We start from the raw sequence: 17,204 nt of genomic DNA on the forward strand, positions 1-17,204 counted from the left end.
CTGGGGACCGACTCCACATCCAAATATAAAAAACAACATGCACACACACACCCACACAGCGCATGTTTGACATGTTTTTTTTTTTTTTTAGCCCAGATAAGCATTTAGCTGCTCTGAAGAGTTGAAATCACCTCCACTCGTGTTTGCGTTCAAAATACACCGCAGGTCTAAATCAATACATTATCATTTTAAAGTCCTGCTTTGTTTGTAGATTTATATACAAGCCACTAACAGATGTTGCTTCACTTTTTTGGCCCTACAAGTCAAACTTGCTGACAAAGTGGTTTAAATGTTACCCCGCCCATTAAAAAAATAATTTTCAGATAAACAGTAAGGCAAACTAGTTTACTGATATCAATATTCATGTGTTGACTTTTTTGTCTGTGTATTTCCACAACCCATTTTAAGATTACAGTGTAAAACAGCTACAATCAAAAAAGAGGCACTTTAAAAAAAGGGTATATTTTAAATATCTAGGCTATGAAGAATTAATCCTTATACTGTATGTATACTGTGTATTTTATATGCCGCCGTCATGTACTGTATCAAACTATATTTGCATAAACTGGCGTGAATAAGGAAAAACAAACTGTTTGTATATGATAACAATTAAAAGTGTTTACACTCCGACTGTTTTTTTTTTTATCAAACTCATTTTGTTTTATTTTATACACATTTTATTGTAATTGTAATCTTTTTATGATGTGTGACATGTATCATGTCAATAGGTCAGACTAAACAGTGCCTGCAGAAGAACGCCTTGCAAATGTGCCAATTGGTATGCAGTCTTGGCTACCAGGATGAATACATAAATACATGGAGTATAAAAAAAGAGCAAAGGAATACGGCTTGAATGCAAAACAAGAAGAAATCAGTGTAAACGTTAAATCCTCTATTTTATAAACCTCGTTAAGTTGTGCAGAAAAACATAGTAACGGCTCAAATTGCAAGTCGAACTGTACCTCGAAAGTCAAATAAAGTTGTCGTTGTTCATTATGTCACAGCCAAAGTGGTGCATGAAAAACATTTAAAAATCATCAGGCAGCATAATTGTCTTAAGTGTTTTGTATCAGTCTTTTGATTAATAATACAGGAAATGGATGGATGATGTTGACAAAAACAACGTCTTACATTAGGACTCCATACACCAAATGGACACGTGTCATTACTGAGTTGTCACATTTGCTTAGCTGCCGATCATAATGGTATCAATTTGGGAAAAGATATGTCACAACTGAAGCAAAAGTGTGACACTTTACTGACTTTATGGCTTTACTTGATTGTCAGATTGTTGTACTGTAACACACGCCATCTTTTCACCTCTAGTTATCTGATCGGACCTCAGTTTCATTTCAAATGAGGCATAAATCGGCGTTTTTCCTACCGTGTGTGTTTGCGTGTGTGTGAGTGTGTGTTTGGCACATGTTTGGCAAAGAGAAAATGGCAAACAAGATGAGGATGAGGTTTCCCAGGAATCCAGTGTTGGGACTCGGTTGTGTTGTGGCAACAGTTGGGCTGCTGAGCGTAGACCCGTCCAACGAAGATTTGAGCACAAATCAACAATCTGGAGGAAAACAATCAAACACAAGCAATAATTTAATGTGGAGACAACACCCTTTCTTGTTTTGACCCTATATAATTTTATGTGTATTCCCTGTCCAATAATATTCTGTTATGTGGCCTACAAAGAGGTCAGTAAAGTTTATTTCCTTTAAAACATAGAATCAGTGGCTGCTTGTGTACTGTAGACATCGCATGATGTATGATATATTTTTAAATGGATTTTTACAGATACGAACCTGAAGCACAATTGCGCACGTATTTGGCAATCACAGATGAGAAAACACCTGAGCACTGCGATAATCAGCTTGCAACGGCTGTGTGTGTCCCATAGTGATCCACTGAGACAAAATGACCCTCTCTTTAATAAAGCTCATAAAGCATTAGTTCGTACCTCAGGGGGCACTTATGGATAAAAGTGCTCATACATCAACTTGACTCAGGCTCCATAAGAGGCAAATGATGGTGCGAAACACTAAAAAACAGGCTTAGTTCAGCTGTGATTCAGAAATGCTGGCATCCATCATTATTACCGTCTTGAACACACAATAACATATCAACTGAATCTCTACTAGGTTCAATATAAGGACTTATTGAATATGTTTGCTGTTTCCACAAAAACTAAATCTTGGTATAGCTATTAAGTAGAGCTCTAATTTGACAAGATTTAGGACTAGAGCTGCCTGAAAAAGGCTGTATTGCCCAAAGACAGATTAGGACAGCTCTCGTCCAAAATCTAGATTCAGGATTTAGCTGTAGTCTTAAATCTAGTCAAATTTAGGTCTAATTAAACTAGATTTGGGATTTTGCTCTAGTCTTAAATCTAGTCAAATTACATGTCTAATCTGAATAGATTTAGGACTGGAGCCTTTCGATATAGTTTGAGCATACAGTACTTCATCACTTAAAGCTCAAAGACGGGATAGGACAGACCTAAGCTTAAATCTAGTCAAATTTAGGGTCAATTCGACTAGATTCAGGATTCAGCACTAGTCTTAATATTAGTCAAATTAAGAGGTCTAATCTGACTAAATTTAGGACTAGAGCTGTCCGATATAGCCAGAGCAGGCTTAATCAGCTAATGTTCAAAGATGGGATAGGACAGGTTTACTCTTAAATATAGTGAAATTAGAGAACTATTTTGACTATTGATTTAGGATTCAACCCTAGTCTTAAATAAGGCAAATTAAAAAATCTAATTTGACCAGAGATAGGTAGGACACTATTACAGGTAATTTTAGTAGTAGTAAGTCATCAACCAGGGTTGATGAGAAGTGAAAAGTCTTCTAAAACAGCATTTATTAGTTATAATTCTAGCCAGACAACAGCTACCCTACCTAGTTAGTCATAAGTCTAGTCGAACTATAGCTGTACTACCTAGTCCTTGGACGTTAACTGATGACGGCTGCTTGGCTGGGAAGTGCAACATCTTCTAAAACAACCTGTATTAGTGCTATAGTCCTAGGACATATCTAACGACTTATCTCTTATGATTGGAGATGTAATTTCAAGTCCTTGCCCACTGACCAATGAAGTCTACTCTGACAAGAGGGGAAACCTTTTCTAAAATAGCGTTTGTAAGTCATAAGTTTCATTAGACTAGAGATTTCCTATCTAGTCTTTGAGCATGGACGAATGAAGACTGCTCCGGTGAGAGGTGAAAGGTCTTCTAAGATAACCTGACTTAATAGAACAACTCTAGTCATAAGTTTAGCTAGACCAAAGTGGTCCTATCTAGTCTTTGAGCATGAATTGATGCACAGATTTGGGAGTGGAAATGTCTTGTCAGACAACAGAATGGTCAAGTTGCGGACAGTATAATGCCCTGAGAATACAATGAGCTGGATATGTGAAAATATTCACAGGCATGAATTGAAATGTCTTATTAACATCATTGTATGCCTGATGATTAAAAGCTAACAATAGCTATTATTATGTATGCAAAGTTTCATGCTAAATGCTTAAAATAGAGATGAAACAAAGTTTATCAAAGGAGATGCAGCACATAACAGCATACAAGCTCAATGGGGACATGTATAGGAGCTATTGACAGAATATTACAAGAGATTTACACTCTATGCATGTTAAATGCACAAACCCGCCATCCCCAGTTTTAATAATTAGGCAATTATTATGGCCAGACATGCGTTCGATGAATCAATTATGGAAATTACGAATGAATTAGATGCAGAAATGGTGTGTTCCTGTCCTGATTAATATATTAGAGTTCCTTGTTGTTTATAGTGCAATGTACACTCCCTCCTGACCACCTCATTAGGAACACTTCCACAAGTGCAGTGAGAGCCAATACAAGGGCTGCCCCTTTAAAGCTGTATTGATTTAACAATACTGTGTTTACCACTGCAGCTCTGCAATTAGCTGCGTAACAGGGTCATAATATTAGAAACATCAGTCAGTATGACTGGCCGCGGTATTGCGATAACACTCCACGAGAGCACCAAGCCTTACATACACATGCAAAATCCATCCACGGAAATTACACGTCACACACACACACACACACACACACACACACACACACACACACACACACACACACACACACACACACACACACACACGTTCTCCAGGCCGCACGTCCCATGCTTTCAGTGCTTCACCCCACTATGTATGACGGAAAACAGAGCAGCGATTCTGGTTGCGGCAGCTTTGATTCGGATTCCCGACCCCTGCCTCCTTGTTGCAAGTCTCGAGTTGTATGTCGTAATATGGATATGTGCTTTACTCAAAGTTTTTTCGATCACACTTCATGCCTTTACAAAGTAAACTAAACTTAACTTTAGTTTGGGACTTCCTTTTCCCTTACCTTTACCATTTTTCCTACCATGTAGCGACACGATCAGTGTTCCCGCTCTGACTACACTGTAACTGTATGTCGTTCTTGGACGAGTTAGTAGTGAAAATGTAATTTTGTTGTACTTTTTAAGTGCAATGACAATAAAGTTCTACCCATCCAAACTACAACCACGGTTAAAATTGTTTTTACCTTACAAGGTGGTATCATGCTGGAAAGAAACTGCTAAATTAGAATTACGTAAGATCTATCTACCTATGTTTAAAAATGCACGTGTAAACATAATATTCCGGATATTATTGTATTAATACCTCTCGAGCAGTATCAATGAACACTGGGCATTATTATTTTGTAAAGACATGCATTATGATTGAATAGGATCTCATGTGTTGTATCTGATGAAGTGCCTCTCAAAGATGTTATTTCTTAACACTCGAGAGCCACTCATCTCTAATGTGCTTCAGTGCGCATCCATCAAAAACACACTTCACCGTTATATGACTTTTAGCCGGGCACAGCATGATGGAAAACCTCGACGTTGCCGTCTGAACCGGCAGGGTCGACACCTCGCCCCCACACACGAGCACAAAGTACCTGGCCTGTGTCCCCTTCCGTCTATCACCGTTTATGTGAAAGGCTCATTACCAGCGGCAGACACATAAATTGGCCGTGCTCGCACTCGACACCCACTCGTGATAAAAGGAGACCTTGCAGACAACCAACAGTTTGGAGACGTCGCTGCAGTGCTCCGACCCACGCCAGTTTTGTCTGCGCTTCAATGTGGACAAATAGTCAAACATTTTGAAGCAAATTTTGGAATTGGGAAATTGAGAAATTTAGCTCATATTTGTAGATTTGTCCAATTTTGTTTGCTTTTTAGCAGGATCACATTATAACTTTGTAAAGTCAACTAAATTTAAACTCTATAGGTGGACAATTTAGCCCCTGGGGAAGGCGTGGCAACCTCAGAATCGTGGCCGTGCCAGCATTCTGAGGGTTACTGGTTCAATCCCCACCTTCTACCATCCTAGTTACATCCGTTGTGTCCTTGGGCAAGACACTTCACCCTTGCTCCTAATGGGCCCTGGTTAGCGCCTTTCATGGCAGTTCCCGCCATCAGGGTGTGAATGTGTGTGTGAATGGGTGAATGTGGAAATACTGTCAAAGCGCTTTGGGCTCCTTAAAAAGGGGTAGAAAAGCGCTATACAAGTACAACCATTTACCTTAAGCCCCAAGATTTTTTTTTGTGAAAGTTGCGCAAAACTAATATTGAATAAACTTGTGATTTTCTGAATGTGCTACCAATGTTTTGATCTTTTTTATAACCTCAAAAAGCACAGGATTTCAACAAATCCTGTGTAGATGTTTCATTCATCTTTGACCACACTGACTTAAAAGTAGTCATTACATGGCAAAAAAGTACATACTTATTTCTGGGTATTGTGGCCAAATAGCTGATTTTTTTTTCATATGACCACATAACTTTCCTCCAGAAGGTCTTATATTTGTCCATGTGATGTCAGATGGAAAAAAATGTAGTTGTTTGGCCACAATACCCAGCAGTATGTATGGAGGAGAAAAGGTGAGGCCTTTAATCCCAGGAACACCAACCCTACCGTCAAGCATGGTGGTGGTAGTATTATGTTCAGAGAATGTTTTGCTGCCAATTTAACTGGTGCTTTACATAGAGTAAATGGGACAATGAAAAAGAAGGATTACCTCCAAATTCAGGACAACTGGAAATTTGTGAATACTTTTATTTAGTTCTCAGTAAGAAAACTTTTACCTCACAACCCAGCAGGTCTCCATCATGTCCAAACTAGAACAGAACTACCATATAGTAAATTATTTATCAATAAGCAGTACATCTAGAACAGTGGTTCTTAACCTGGGTTCGATCCAACCCTAGGGGTTCGGTGAGTCGGCCTCAGGGGTTCGGCGGAGGTCAAAACACACCCGACTCATCATGTAAATACAAACTTCTCCCTATTGGCGTATTACGGATATGGCAACAGCAGAAGTCAGAATGATTTGCAGGTAAGTAATTTGTTTTGAGTTTATGCACTGTGTTGGTTTTGTTGTTTGAACAAGGTGATGTTCCTGCATGGTTCATTTTTTTTGCACCAGTAAAAAAAAAAACATGGTAACACTTTAGTATGGGGATCATATTCATCATTAATTTGTTTATTATAAACATGCAAATTAGTAACATATTGGCTCTTAACTATTCATTAAGTTCGTATTAATGCCTTATTCGGTATGGCCTTATTAAAACCCTAACCCTCTAACCCTGACCCTAACCCTCACCAAATAACTCTAAATTAAGTCTTTATTCCTTAGAATTAGTTCCCCTAGTGTCCAAATAACTCTAAATTAAATCTTTGTTACTTAGAGTATGTTCCTCAAACTAAAGTGTTATCAAAAACATATAACTTTGTCTTGAATTTGAAAAAAAACTAACATTTTATTTTTCACTGGTGGGTTGAATAGAAAAACATTCCAAATGAGATAGATCTATGTTCCAGGAGTCCTTACCTTGATCATCCTTTCTTCCACTCTGGTGTGCTCTCAGTTCTTCTGACTTGTAGAAGTCAATACTGGCATACATGTTGAGGCTGGAGCCGGCACTGCTACCCACAGCACTTGCTCCGATGTAGTAGCCTGCAGAGGAACGCTCCCCTCCAGGTGGAGGGTTATCTTTAATGGCCAAGTCGAGGTCAATATAGTTAAGGCCTTGTTCAGCAGAGGCTTGCAGAGGTGGCGTGGCAGACAAACTAGACCCCTGACCGGTTTCCCAAGGAGAGCAATCCAAAGCATGCCGGGGGACCACCGCCTGGCCGCCTTCTGCGAAGACTGTGGTAGTGGAGGGTGGGTGGCTCGATACAGATGGAGGGGAGTTAAAGGTCTCTGGGCGGTGAACGCGTCGACACTGGTTCTCAGTTCGGACAAGTCTGCTGCTTTGCTCGGGGGACTGGAAGGACTTGACCGGAGAAAAGCCCAACCCTGTGTCGTCCTCCATGGACACAAGTGTACCAGAGTGGGTGTCAGGTATTGTTGAAATGCTAGGATCTGAAGCTTTTTCTGTGAATGAACTATGGGTGTCTGCTACAGTCTTTGTTTTTGATCGATAGGCAATGTTTCCTTCAGCTGCCAGAGGAGATGATGTGCCATGTTCTAGTCGACCCTTTAGTGGTACAGTTTGTGGGCCCTGCAGTGAGGGGCTGAATGTTGACCTAAGGGATGTGGATGACTTCCCGACATCCATGCTCACGTACTCAGCAGAGGTGGACAACGGTGCAGAAAAGCTGCGAGGCAGGTTAGCGACATTGTTGGGGTCAAGGAGGGGCTGGTTCAAAGGGCGTAGGGTTCCGTGAATTACAGGCTGCGCTCTTTCGGACCCGGCATGTCTTCCACCATCATACTTTTTGTCCCCCTTGAACACAATACTCACATAGTCACCGACGTTCTGAATTGCCATTGGGGGCAGATTCTCCTTGACCCTAGGGAGGGTGTTTGCTTTACTAATTTCTGAAGACACACTGAGGGGGCGGCCTTTTCTTTGTTGCTTTGGGCTCTTGCAGCTTGATCCCCGTTTTTGTTGGTGGCGGCCTTCTTTAGTGCATGTTCCTGCACTCTTGTACAAACTTAACCCTTTCCCTGCTGATATTGTCTTGTCCTCCAGGCTTTCACTGCTGGCCGAGCTTGAGGAGAAAGACGAGGAAGACATGGAGAGTTGGAAGCCTCCACACGACCCCACTCCTGTTTTGTTTCTTTTGCTGAACCCTGCTGCACTACCCCCTACAGCACAATCATCACTGCCCTTTTTGTTCTCCCCTTTGTTTAAATCCTCCTCAAAACGACTATATAGGGTATGTTGATAAGCTCTAGGCAGAGAGAAGTACGAATTGAACATTTTTGGTTGAAGTTGGTACGGTTCAGGATGGGAGGTTGGTGTGCTACAAGCAGATCGTCTACTGATGGGTGAGACGTTCATGTAGTCGCTGGCGACCCGGCTCTCCATGCCCATGCTGGTATCCCACATGCCCAACTCTGCAGAGACGCTACTATTGGGGGACATGACCATGTATCCCTCTGTGCTGGGCTGCCGCATATGCTGAGGCGGGGAAACACTGTTGTTGGGTGTCATGGCCATGTACTCGTCATCTGCTGCTGGAGATGTGACTCCAGGCAGCATTGACATGTAGCCGCTATCCACTGGAGCTCCTGCTTCAACTTCCTTCCTTTTTTCAAATCTCTTTCTGTTCTCCCCTACTGCATCTCGCCGTCCACGCCCCAACGCCACACCGCCAGGACCTTCTCTGTTAGCACAATGTGACATGATGGCATATTCTTCATCATCCTCGTCGTCATCTTTCCGATGCGGGACGAGCCTTTCATGGGCAGCCAAAGGCAGGGAAGCCCTCTTACTTAGCAGTCGTCGTTCTGCCTCAGAATCCCGACTGGATGAACGTCGAAGAATCTGTCTGCCTTTGGAGCGATGATGGGAACCAAGAAGGCCCTCTCGCTGACCCATGACTATATAGCTGGAGGAACCTTCTCCGTGCACATGATGGGCAGCCATACTGGGCATGAGTAAGGAGTGCTCACCAGGACTGGAGCCATATTCATCTGAGGAGCCATAGTCGCTTGGTGAACCCGAAACAGAAACTCTCTGAGATACACGAGTGTAGGAGCACACTGTCATGCCTCCCACAGCTGCCCCTACTAGGCCACACTCAGAGCCGTGACCAGAGCTGGAGGAAAGGCTTGGAGCAGGTGAGGGAGCGGGGTTAGGTGTGTAGCGAGCAAGACTGAGGGTAATCTTTGCAGGGGTGGGAGCTCTGGTGGGCTTGGGTCTAAGGGTTGGAGTAGTTGAGCAGGATCCGTTAAGACTTGGGCTCGAGCTGGCCCATGTTGATCTGGTACTCACTCCACTCTCCTCTGACCTGGCCCCGATGCTTGCCGTTCGTGCCCGTGGGAAGCCGTGACGTGATGTTGGCGAGGTGCTGGTGCTGCTGCCGCCGGGCGTCTCAGTGCGGGCTCGCCTGGTGAAGCCCACCTGACTTGGTGGCAGATTGGGATGATGTCGGCGGCTGGGAACACTAATGGGGTTTGACACGGTGCCTCCACCACAGGAAGTGCCCACAGATTGAGACTTACTGCGTTGCCGAAACTCCTCGCTGAGAGCTTTCATGGCCTCCAGCAAGGTCTCATGCATGTTCTGAGCCACCACAGAGTCATCAACCTGCATCCAGAATTCTCCTGGCCCGGTTATGGCGGAACGTCCCACCTCAATGAAGAAAAAGTTCTCTGAATGGCCACACCTACGGACGTTCATGAGCTGAAGCACCACAGCAGCAATGTCCGAGTTCAGCTTGACAAAGTTGACGGTGTTGTCAGTTAGGCACAGACGGTAGATGCCCACTAAGTTCCTGGCATGTCCAAGACCTTTAGGCCAAACTTTGACCTGCCACACTTCTTTGAAAGTAGGAATTGGAGAAGGGGAGCTACACTCTCCACTGCTGCCGTAGTCTTCAGGAGTTTTACCTGTGAGTGGAAAGACAGGCAATAAATGAGCATGAAAAATTAAAGTAAAGTAGAGGACATTAAAAGTTTTGTCCAATATCAGCTTAAACTTCACACATGGGAATCAGGGAATCCATTTTAATCCCTTAAGATACAACTTTACAAAGGAAAAATCATGCAGTGAAAAGCTAAGCCTACAATAAAATAATGTATACCCAAAAATACTGCCTTTACACTTAAATGATGGATTGACGCGATTTTTTAAGGATCAGCATTTGTCTTAGTTTCTTTGATAGACAATGGAAAAAAGAAAAAAATTAAATATTGATTTCGATTTGGAGGGCAAAATCTTTCTTTGTTTCCCAGGTGAGTTACTTAAGTCCAGGGGTTCTTAACGTTTTTGACCTCGGAGTCCACATTTTCCAAGACATGGGCCCCCAATATTTACACTGAATGTGTAATCTTAATCTGGATTTTAATAGTATTCAATAACTTGATCTAATCTACTTACAGTTTACAAGATGGTCAAATGATATGAAACCATGTGTTCATCACAAAGTTTATTATTCATTTAACACATAAACTTAGGTTTAGGTTAGGCTGATTAGAAAAATAAGTACTAACAAAATATATTGCAGAAGAAGGGACTCATAAAAAACAGACAACAAGTACATTTAAATAAAACTAGGTTGTGCTTAAATAAATAAAATGTGTTTCTGAACTAGACTATCAATAATATTAAAGTGCAAATGAAAATAGAGCTTCACCACTTTAGTCATAATGTTTGCGCTTACGAAACTTCTCTATGTCTTTAGCTCCAGACTTTTTTGTTTGTTTGATATTGCCATTACTGCCACACGTCATGGTGAAGTGTATTACAACTGAGTAACGCTGTGGGCCATACAATTGTTAGGAAACACTGTTTTAGTCTATGTTGTTAAGTATTTGAAGACACTGATAAAGTAATTGTGTTAACTGACTCAACAGCACCTTTGCTGTTTGCAACCAAGTAGTGCATTTGTTTTTGTCTCTTGCTTTCAGGCAAAGGAGCTTGGAGTGTGGCTTGTTCTTTTATTGGAATGTAGCACATTCAGCGAAAAAACAGCAGGAAAAATTTAGCAAAACGGCCTAATATATAAAAGACTGTAACACAATGGTTCAATTACACTTTTTTTGTTTTTTTCATTTTATTTTAATACTGCTGTTTCTTTCATATGAGGATAATGAATCGGGGATTCTAATTTGGCTGAATTGTGTACACAAAGAGTACTTTTGGTTTGTTATGTTCAAAATAAATTAATGGTAAAAATGTTTTGTATTTAAATATAGATGTCTTTTTTAAAAAATTTTTTAATTAAAATGTCAATTTTTAATCAAGTGATACTCAGCCACACCAAAACAAGATATGAAGAATATAATACAAATATATTGGAATGATATTACAAACCCCGTTTCCATATGAGTTGGGAAATTGTGTTAGATGTAAATATAAACGGAATACAATGATTTGCAAATCATTTTCAATCCATATTTTCTTGAATATGCTACAAATACAACATATTTGATGTTCAAACTGATAAACATTTTTTTTGCAAATAATCATTACTTTTAGAATTTGAGGCCAGCAACACGTGACAAAGAAGTTGGGAAAGGTGGCAATAAATACTGATAAAGTTGAGGAATGCTTATCAAATACTTATTGGGAACATCCCACAGGTGTGCAGGCTAATTGGGAACAGGTGGTTGCCATGATTGGGTATAAAAACAGCTCCCCAAAAAATGCTCAGTCTTTCACAAAAAAGGATGGGGCGAGGTACACCCCTTTGTCCACAACTGCATGAGCAAATAGTCAAACAGTTTAAGAACAACGTTTCTCAAAGTGCAATTGCAAGAAATTTAGGGATTTCAACATCTACGGTCCATAATATCATCAAAAGGTTCAGAGAATCTAGAGAAATCACTCCACGTAAGCTGCATGGCCGGAAACCAACATTGAATGACCATGACCTTCGATCCCTCAGATGGCACTGTATCAAAAACCGACATCAATCTCTAAAAGATATCACCATATGGGTTTAGGAACACTTCAGAAAACCACTGTCACTAAATACAGTTCGTCGTTACATCTGTAAATGCAAGTTAAAGGTCTACAATGCAAAGCGAAAGCCATTTATCAACAACATCTAGAAACGCCGCCAGCTTCTCTGAGCCCGAGATCATCTAAGATGGACTGATGCAAAGTGGAAAAGTGTTCTGTGGTCAGACGAGTCCATATTTCAAATTGTTTTTGGAAATATTCGACATTGTGTCATCCGGACCAAAGGGGAAACCAGCGATCCAAAATGTTATCGACGCAAATTTCAAAAGCCAGCATCTGTGATGGTATAGGGGTGCATTAGTGCCCAAGGCATGGGGAACTTACACATCTGTGAAGGAACCATTAATGCTGAAAGGTACATACAGGTTTTTTAAGAACATATGCTGCCAACTAAGCGCCGTCTTTTTCATGGACGCCTCTGCTTATTTCAGCAAGACAATGCCAAGCCACATTCAACACGTGTTACAACAGCATGACTTCGTAAAAAAAGAGTGTGGGTACTTTTCTGGCCCTCCTGCAGTCCAGACATGTCTCCCGTCGAAAATGTGTGGCGCATTATGAAGCGTAAAATACGACAGCGGAGACCCCGGACTGTTGAACGACTGAAGCTCTACGTAAAACAAGAATGGGAAAGAATTCCACTTTCAAAGCTTCAACAATTAGTTTCCTCAGTTCCCAAACGTTTATTGAGTGTTGTCAAAAGAAAAGGTGATGTGACACAGTGGTGAACATGCCCTTTCCCAACTACTTTGGCATGTGTTGCAGCCATGAAATTCTAAGTTAATTATTATTTGCAAAAAAAAAATAAAGTTTATCAGTTTGAACATCAAATATCTTGTCTTTGTAGTGCATTCAATTGAATGTGGGTTGAAAATGATTTGCAAATCATTGTATTCCGTTTATATTTACATCTAACACAATTTCCCAACTCGTATGGAAACAGGGTTTGTACATGTATGAAAACAACACATTGAAATTAAACATAAAAACTGTACAAACAAAACAAGACTGGGGTTGTGCTTCGTGTAAAAAGTTTGATAACAACTGCTTTACAACACCACTATAAAAAACAATTCAACACAATAAATCAATTCTTACTAAGCAAGTCCATCCATCCATCCATTATTTCTACCGTGTGTCCCTTTCGAGGTTGCAGGGGGTGCTGGAGCCAATCTCAGCTGTATTCGGGCACAGTCTTTTTATCTTATTTTCGACATCTCTTTTTTGTACCCCGTCTTCTGCCCATGTGTGGCTGGGATAGGCTCCAGCACCCACCCACCACCCCATAAGGCAGTGCTTCTCAACCTTTTTTCAGTGATGTACCCCCTGTGAACATTTTTGTAATTCAAGTACCCCCTAATCAGAGTAAAGCATTTTTGGTTGAAAAAAAGAGATAAAGAAGTAAAATCCAGCACTATGTCATCAGTTTCTGATTTATTAAATTGTATAACAGTGCAAAATATTGCTCATTTGTAGTGGTCTTTCTTGAACTATTTGGAAAAACAGATATAAAAATAACTAAAAACTTGTTGAAAAATAAACGAGTGATTCAATTATAAATAAAGATTTCTACAAATAGAAGTAATCATCAACTTAAAGTGCCCTCTTTGGGGATGGTAATAGAAATCCATCTGGATTCATGAACTTAATTCTAAACATTTCTTCACAAAAAAAGAAATCTTTAACAACAATATTTATGGAACATGTCCACAAAACATCTAGCTGTCAACACTGAATATTGCATTGTTGGATTTCTTTTCACAGTTTATGAACTTACATTCATATTTTGTTGAAGTATTATTCAATAAATATATTAATAAAGGATTTTTGAAGTGTTTTTATTTTTAGAATATTTAAAAAAAAATCTCATGTACCCCTTGGCATATCTTCAAGTACCCCCATATGAGAACCACTGCCATAAGGGACAAGCGGTAGGAAATGGATGGATAGCTGTGTATAACACCCTCCTGTCACTGAATTTAACAGATCACTGTAGATCAGTAGTTCTTAACCTGGGTTCGATCAAACCCTAGGGGTTCGGTGAGTCGGCCTCAGGGTTTCGACGGAGCCTCTGCCACGGAAGTATAGACATATCCGAATTATCGTGTAAATAAAAACTTCTCCCTATCGGCGTATTATGGATACCCCCAAACAATGTTCCCTCTAAGTTTCCATCTGATTTGCAGGTTTTTTGATTGATTGATTGAAACTTTTACTAGCAGATTGCAAAGGAAGAGAATACATCATATGAAACAGTACAGTTTACACAGTACAGTACATATTCCGTTCAATTGACCACTAAATGGTAACACCCAAATAGGTTTTTCAACTTGTTTAAGTCGGGGTCCACATTAATCAATTCATGGTAATGTGTGTAAGGTGTGTAATTTGTTGTGAAATCATGCACTGTGTTGGTTTTGTTCTGTGAACAAGGTGATGTTCATGCACAGTTCATTTTGTGCACCAATAAAAAAAACATAAGTTTTTCTTGAATTTGAAAAAAAAAAAAAAAAACATTTTATTTTTCACTAAAGAAGGATTCGGTGAATGCGCATATGAAACTGGTGGGGTTCGGTACCTCCAACAAGGTTAAGAACCACTGCTGTAGATAGTGTTTATACTCATGTATTTCACGCTATGTCTAGCTCCAATTTAAAAAAGATTAAAGAATATAAAGACTTTTTTTTTAATGCCAATGTTCATGTGAAGACCATGCAGGGCTGGGAAAGCTCACCGGTGAGTGCACCGAGAAGGGGGAAAGGAGGGGTCGTGCTGGTGCTGCTGGTGCTGTTCTGCTCCCCAGCAGCATCAGAACGTGAAGGTAAACAAGACGAGGAGATTTTGCACATCCAGAAAAATGATGTTTCTTCTTCCTGGCATGCACGCAGGCTAGAGAGCTGGATGCTGATGGCGCCTTCTGCACGAATGTAGGTTATTAGAGGCGGGCGGGTTGTGCAGAAAAACAACAACACGGGCGAGAGTGGAGTGCTCCACGATAGGTTGGAGCTATATGATGCATGCCGTGGATGGTTGCTATATGCCCACTGCGCCATGCAAAATAAGGCTGCACCTTATTCGCTAGAATACACGCCACTGAGTGGATCGTCGCTGCCATAAAGTCCTAAAAATGCAGTCCTATATGTGGAAAAGACGTTGGCTCCGTTTGCTGGTCAAAACAAAGAAATAAAAACACCTCATAATTCGCAGCTCCACACAGAGGAGGTAAATAAGAACACATCTGAGTAATAACATGCATTGGAGTGCATGCAATGGCCGAGGCAGATGGAGAGCAAAAAGAGCCCGAGGCAGGATGGGCCCCATGCAAGAAAGCATGAGAGAATAAAATGGAGGATTATTTCTACTTTTGCCATCTTACAGTTGCACTGGAGGTCCAGCATCGCCTGGTACCACTCGTTCTGGACCTCCTCGCTGTCCGCGGCGATGGCGAAGCTCTCGCTGCGGGTGTACAGCACGACCAGGTGCTTGTTTTTGGAGTCGGCCCGCTTGTTGATGTTGAAGCACGTCTCCAGGTTGAGCACTTTCTTGGCCACGGGGGATTTGCTGCGGAATTTCTTCTCGTTCTCGTAATACTCCAAGCGGGCAGGACCGTGCTCGGAGGCCGCCCTCAGCACGAAGAAGCGCCGGTGCATGGATTTATGCTTGCGGAGGTAGCCGCTTTTCTGCACGTCTTCGTAAGTGTGCGGCTCGGTGCAGCCCTGGTTCTCCATGACTAGACAGCGCTAATGTCTGAAAGCAAACATGTGAAGTCCTCCGTCTTTAATCCATCGCCACTACATGCCGCCTCCTCCCACGGTCCACGCTCCGGCATGTGCGCGATGCTTATGGATGAGAACCGAGCCGGAGCATGGTTCCGATCATCCAGCAGCTGCGGCCGGACGCAAAACACCGCCCGCCGGCCCGGTTCCGCACCGATTCGAGTCTAAATACGGTGCTCCTCAGCCGCGGAGCGACGTCTCCTCCACCTGTCTGACTGAGGGTGCACACGGTCTGTGCAGCCCCAGCAGGCAAGTTAAGCAGATTCCGGCAGAGCATCCGGTAAATGGGTTTCAAAATAAAAGCGCCATACGTTTGTTTGATTGAAGGACAATGTGCAGTTACTAGAGATGCGCGGTTTGCGGTCTCATCGGTGGAGTCCGCGGATAAACCGGGGGTTGGGCGGTTGACATGACGAAGAAATAGATTTTAGTTAGATTCGGGCGGGTGGCGGTTGAACCATCCGGAAATATTTGATATGCATGGTTCTATGATCGGTGTCCTTTGCCATTCAAAGTGCCATTTAAGACCATAAAGCGAAGAAGATAATAAGAGACGATATTATTCTCCTGAATGACTGCCGGTAGTCAACTAAGTATTAGGGCGTGCTATGAAGCCGTTGGCTTTGTCGCTTTCTACAACATGTACGATCTGCTTGTCAGTCCAGCATCATGTTTTGTGTGGCGTCCGCGGCAACATGCACACACACGACTGCAAGGAATTCTGGGTGACACAGAGTACACTAATGGTTGTGATATAAACAATTTTAACACTCTTAGTAATATGCGCCACGCCGTGAAGCCACACCAATTGAGAACGACAAACACATTTCGGGAGAACATCCTCACAGTAACATAACATAAACGCAACACAACACATACCCAGAATCCTTTCTATTCATGACAACTCCTGACTATTTTATACACCCCGCTAGCAGCAAAACCCCCTCCCCCCTGTGCATCGGTAAGGTGGGCGGGGTTGGGGGCATGGGGGTGTAGAATATATTCAGGAATTGTCACGGATACAAAGGATTATGGGTATCTGTTGCGTTGCGTTTATGTTGTGTTACTGAGGATGTTCTCCCGAAATGTGTTCGTCAATCTTGTTGGGTGTGGCTTCACAGCGTGGCGCATATTAGTAAGTGTTAAAGTTGTTTAGATCACAACCATCAGTGTACTCTGTATCACCCAGTATGCCTTTCAATCTTGAACGTGTAATTGCGGAAGCTTTACACAACATGTTGCCGGACCAACAATCAGTTCGTACATGTTGATGGCTTCACAGCACGCCCATATTCTTGTAATCAGGATGAACGCTATTGGATAGTCGCGGGAACGTTAGCGGCTCCAATTGTCATCATTACTTTGTGAACCAGGTTTAAATAGCTCTGTGAGTGGTAAAGGCGGACAACCTATGATGTATTTCAGCGGG

General features: G+C 41.8%; 1 protein-coding gene across 1 annotated transcript; it reads right to left on the reverse strand.

Moving 5' to 3' along the window:
- Nucleotides 1–633: 633 nt before the first annotated feature.
- Nucleotides 634–15,990, reverse strand: si:ch211-284e13.4 (insulin receptor substrate 1-B). Its single transcript, XM_061897646.1, has 3 exons — nt 15,376–15,990; nt 6,911–9,922; nt 634–1,564 (listed from the first exon to the last, which is right to left on the reverse strand). Exons 1-3 carry the CDS (start codon nt 15,725–15,727, stop codon nt 1,557–1,559), a joined length of 3,372 nt encoding a protein of 1,123 aa, XP_061753630.1. The 5' UTR covers nt 15,728–15,990; the 3' UTR covers nt 634–1,556.
- Between the last annotated feature and the right edge of the window lie 1,214 nt (nt 15,991–17,204).

The sequence above is a fragment of the Nerophis ophidion genome, linkage group LG04 (assembly GCF_033978795.1).
Source record: "Nerophis ophidion isolate RoL-2023_Sa linkage group LG04, RoL_Noph_v1.0, whole genome shotgun sequence".
In the NCBI taxonomy this organism is placed as follows: Eukaryota; Metazoa; Chordata; class Actinopteri; order Syngnathiformes; family Syngnathidae; genus Nerophis; species Nerophis ophidion.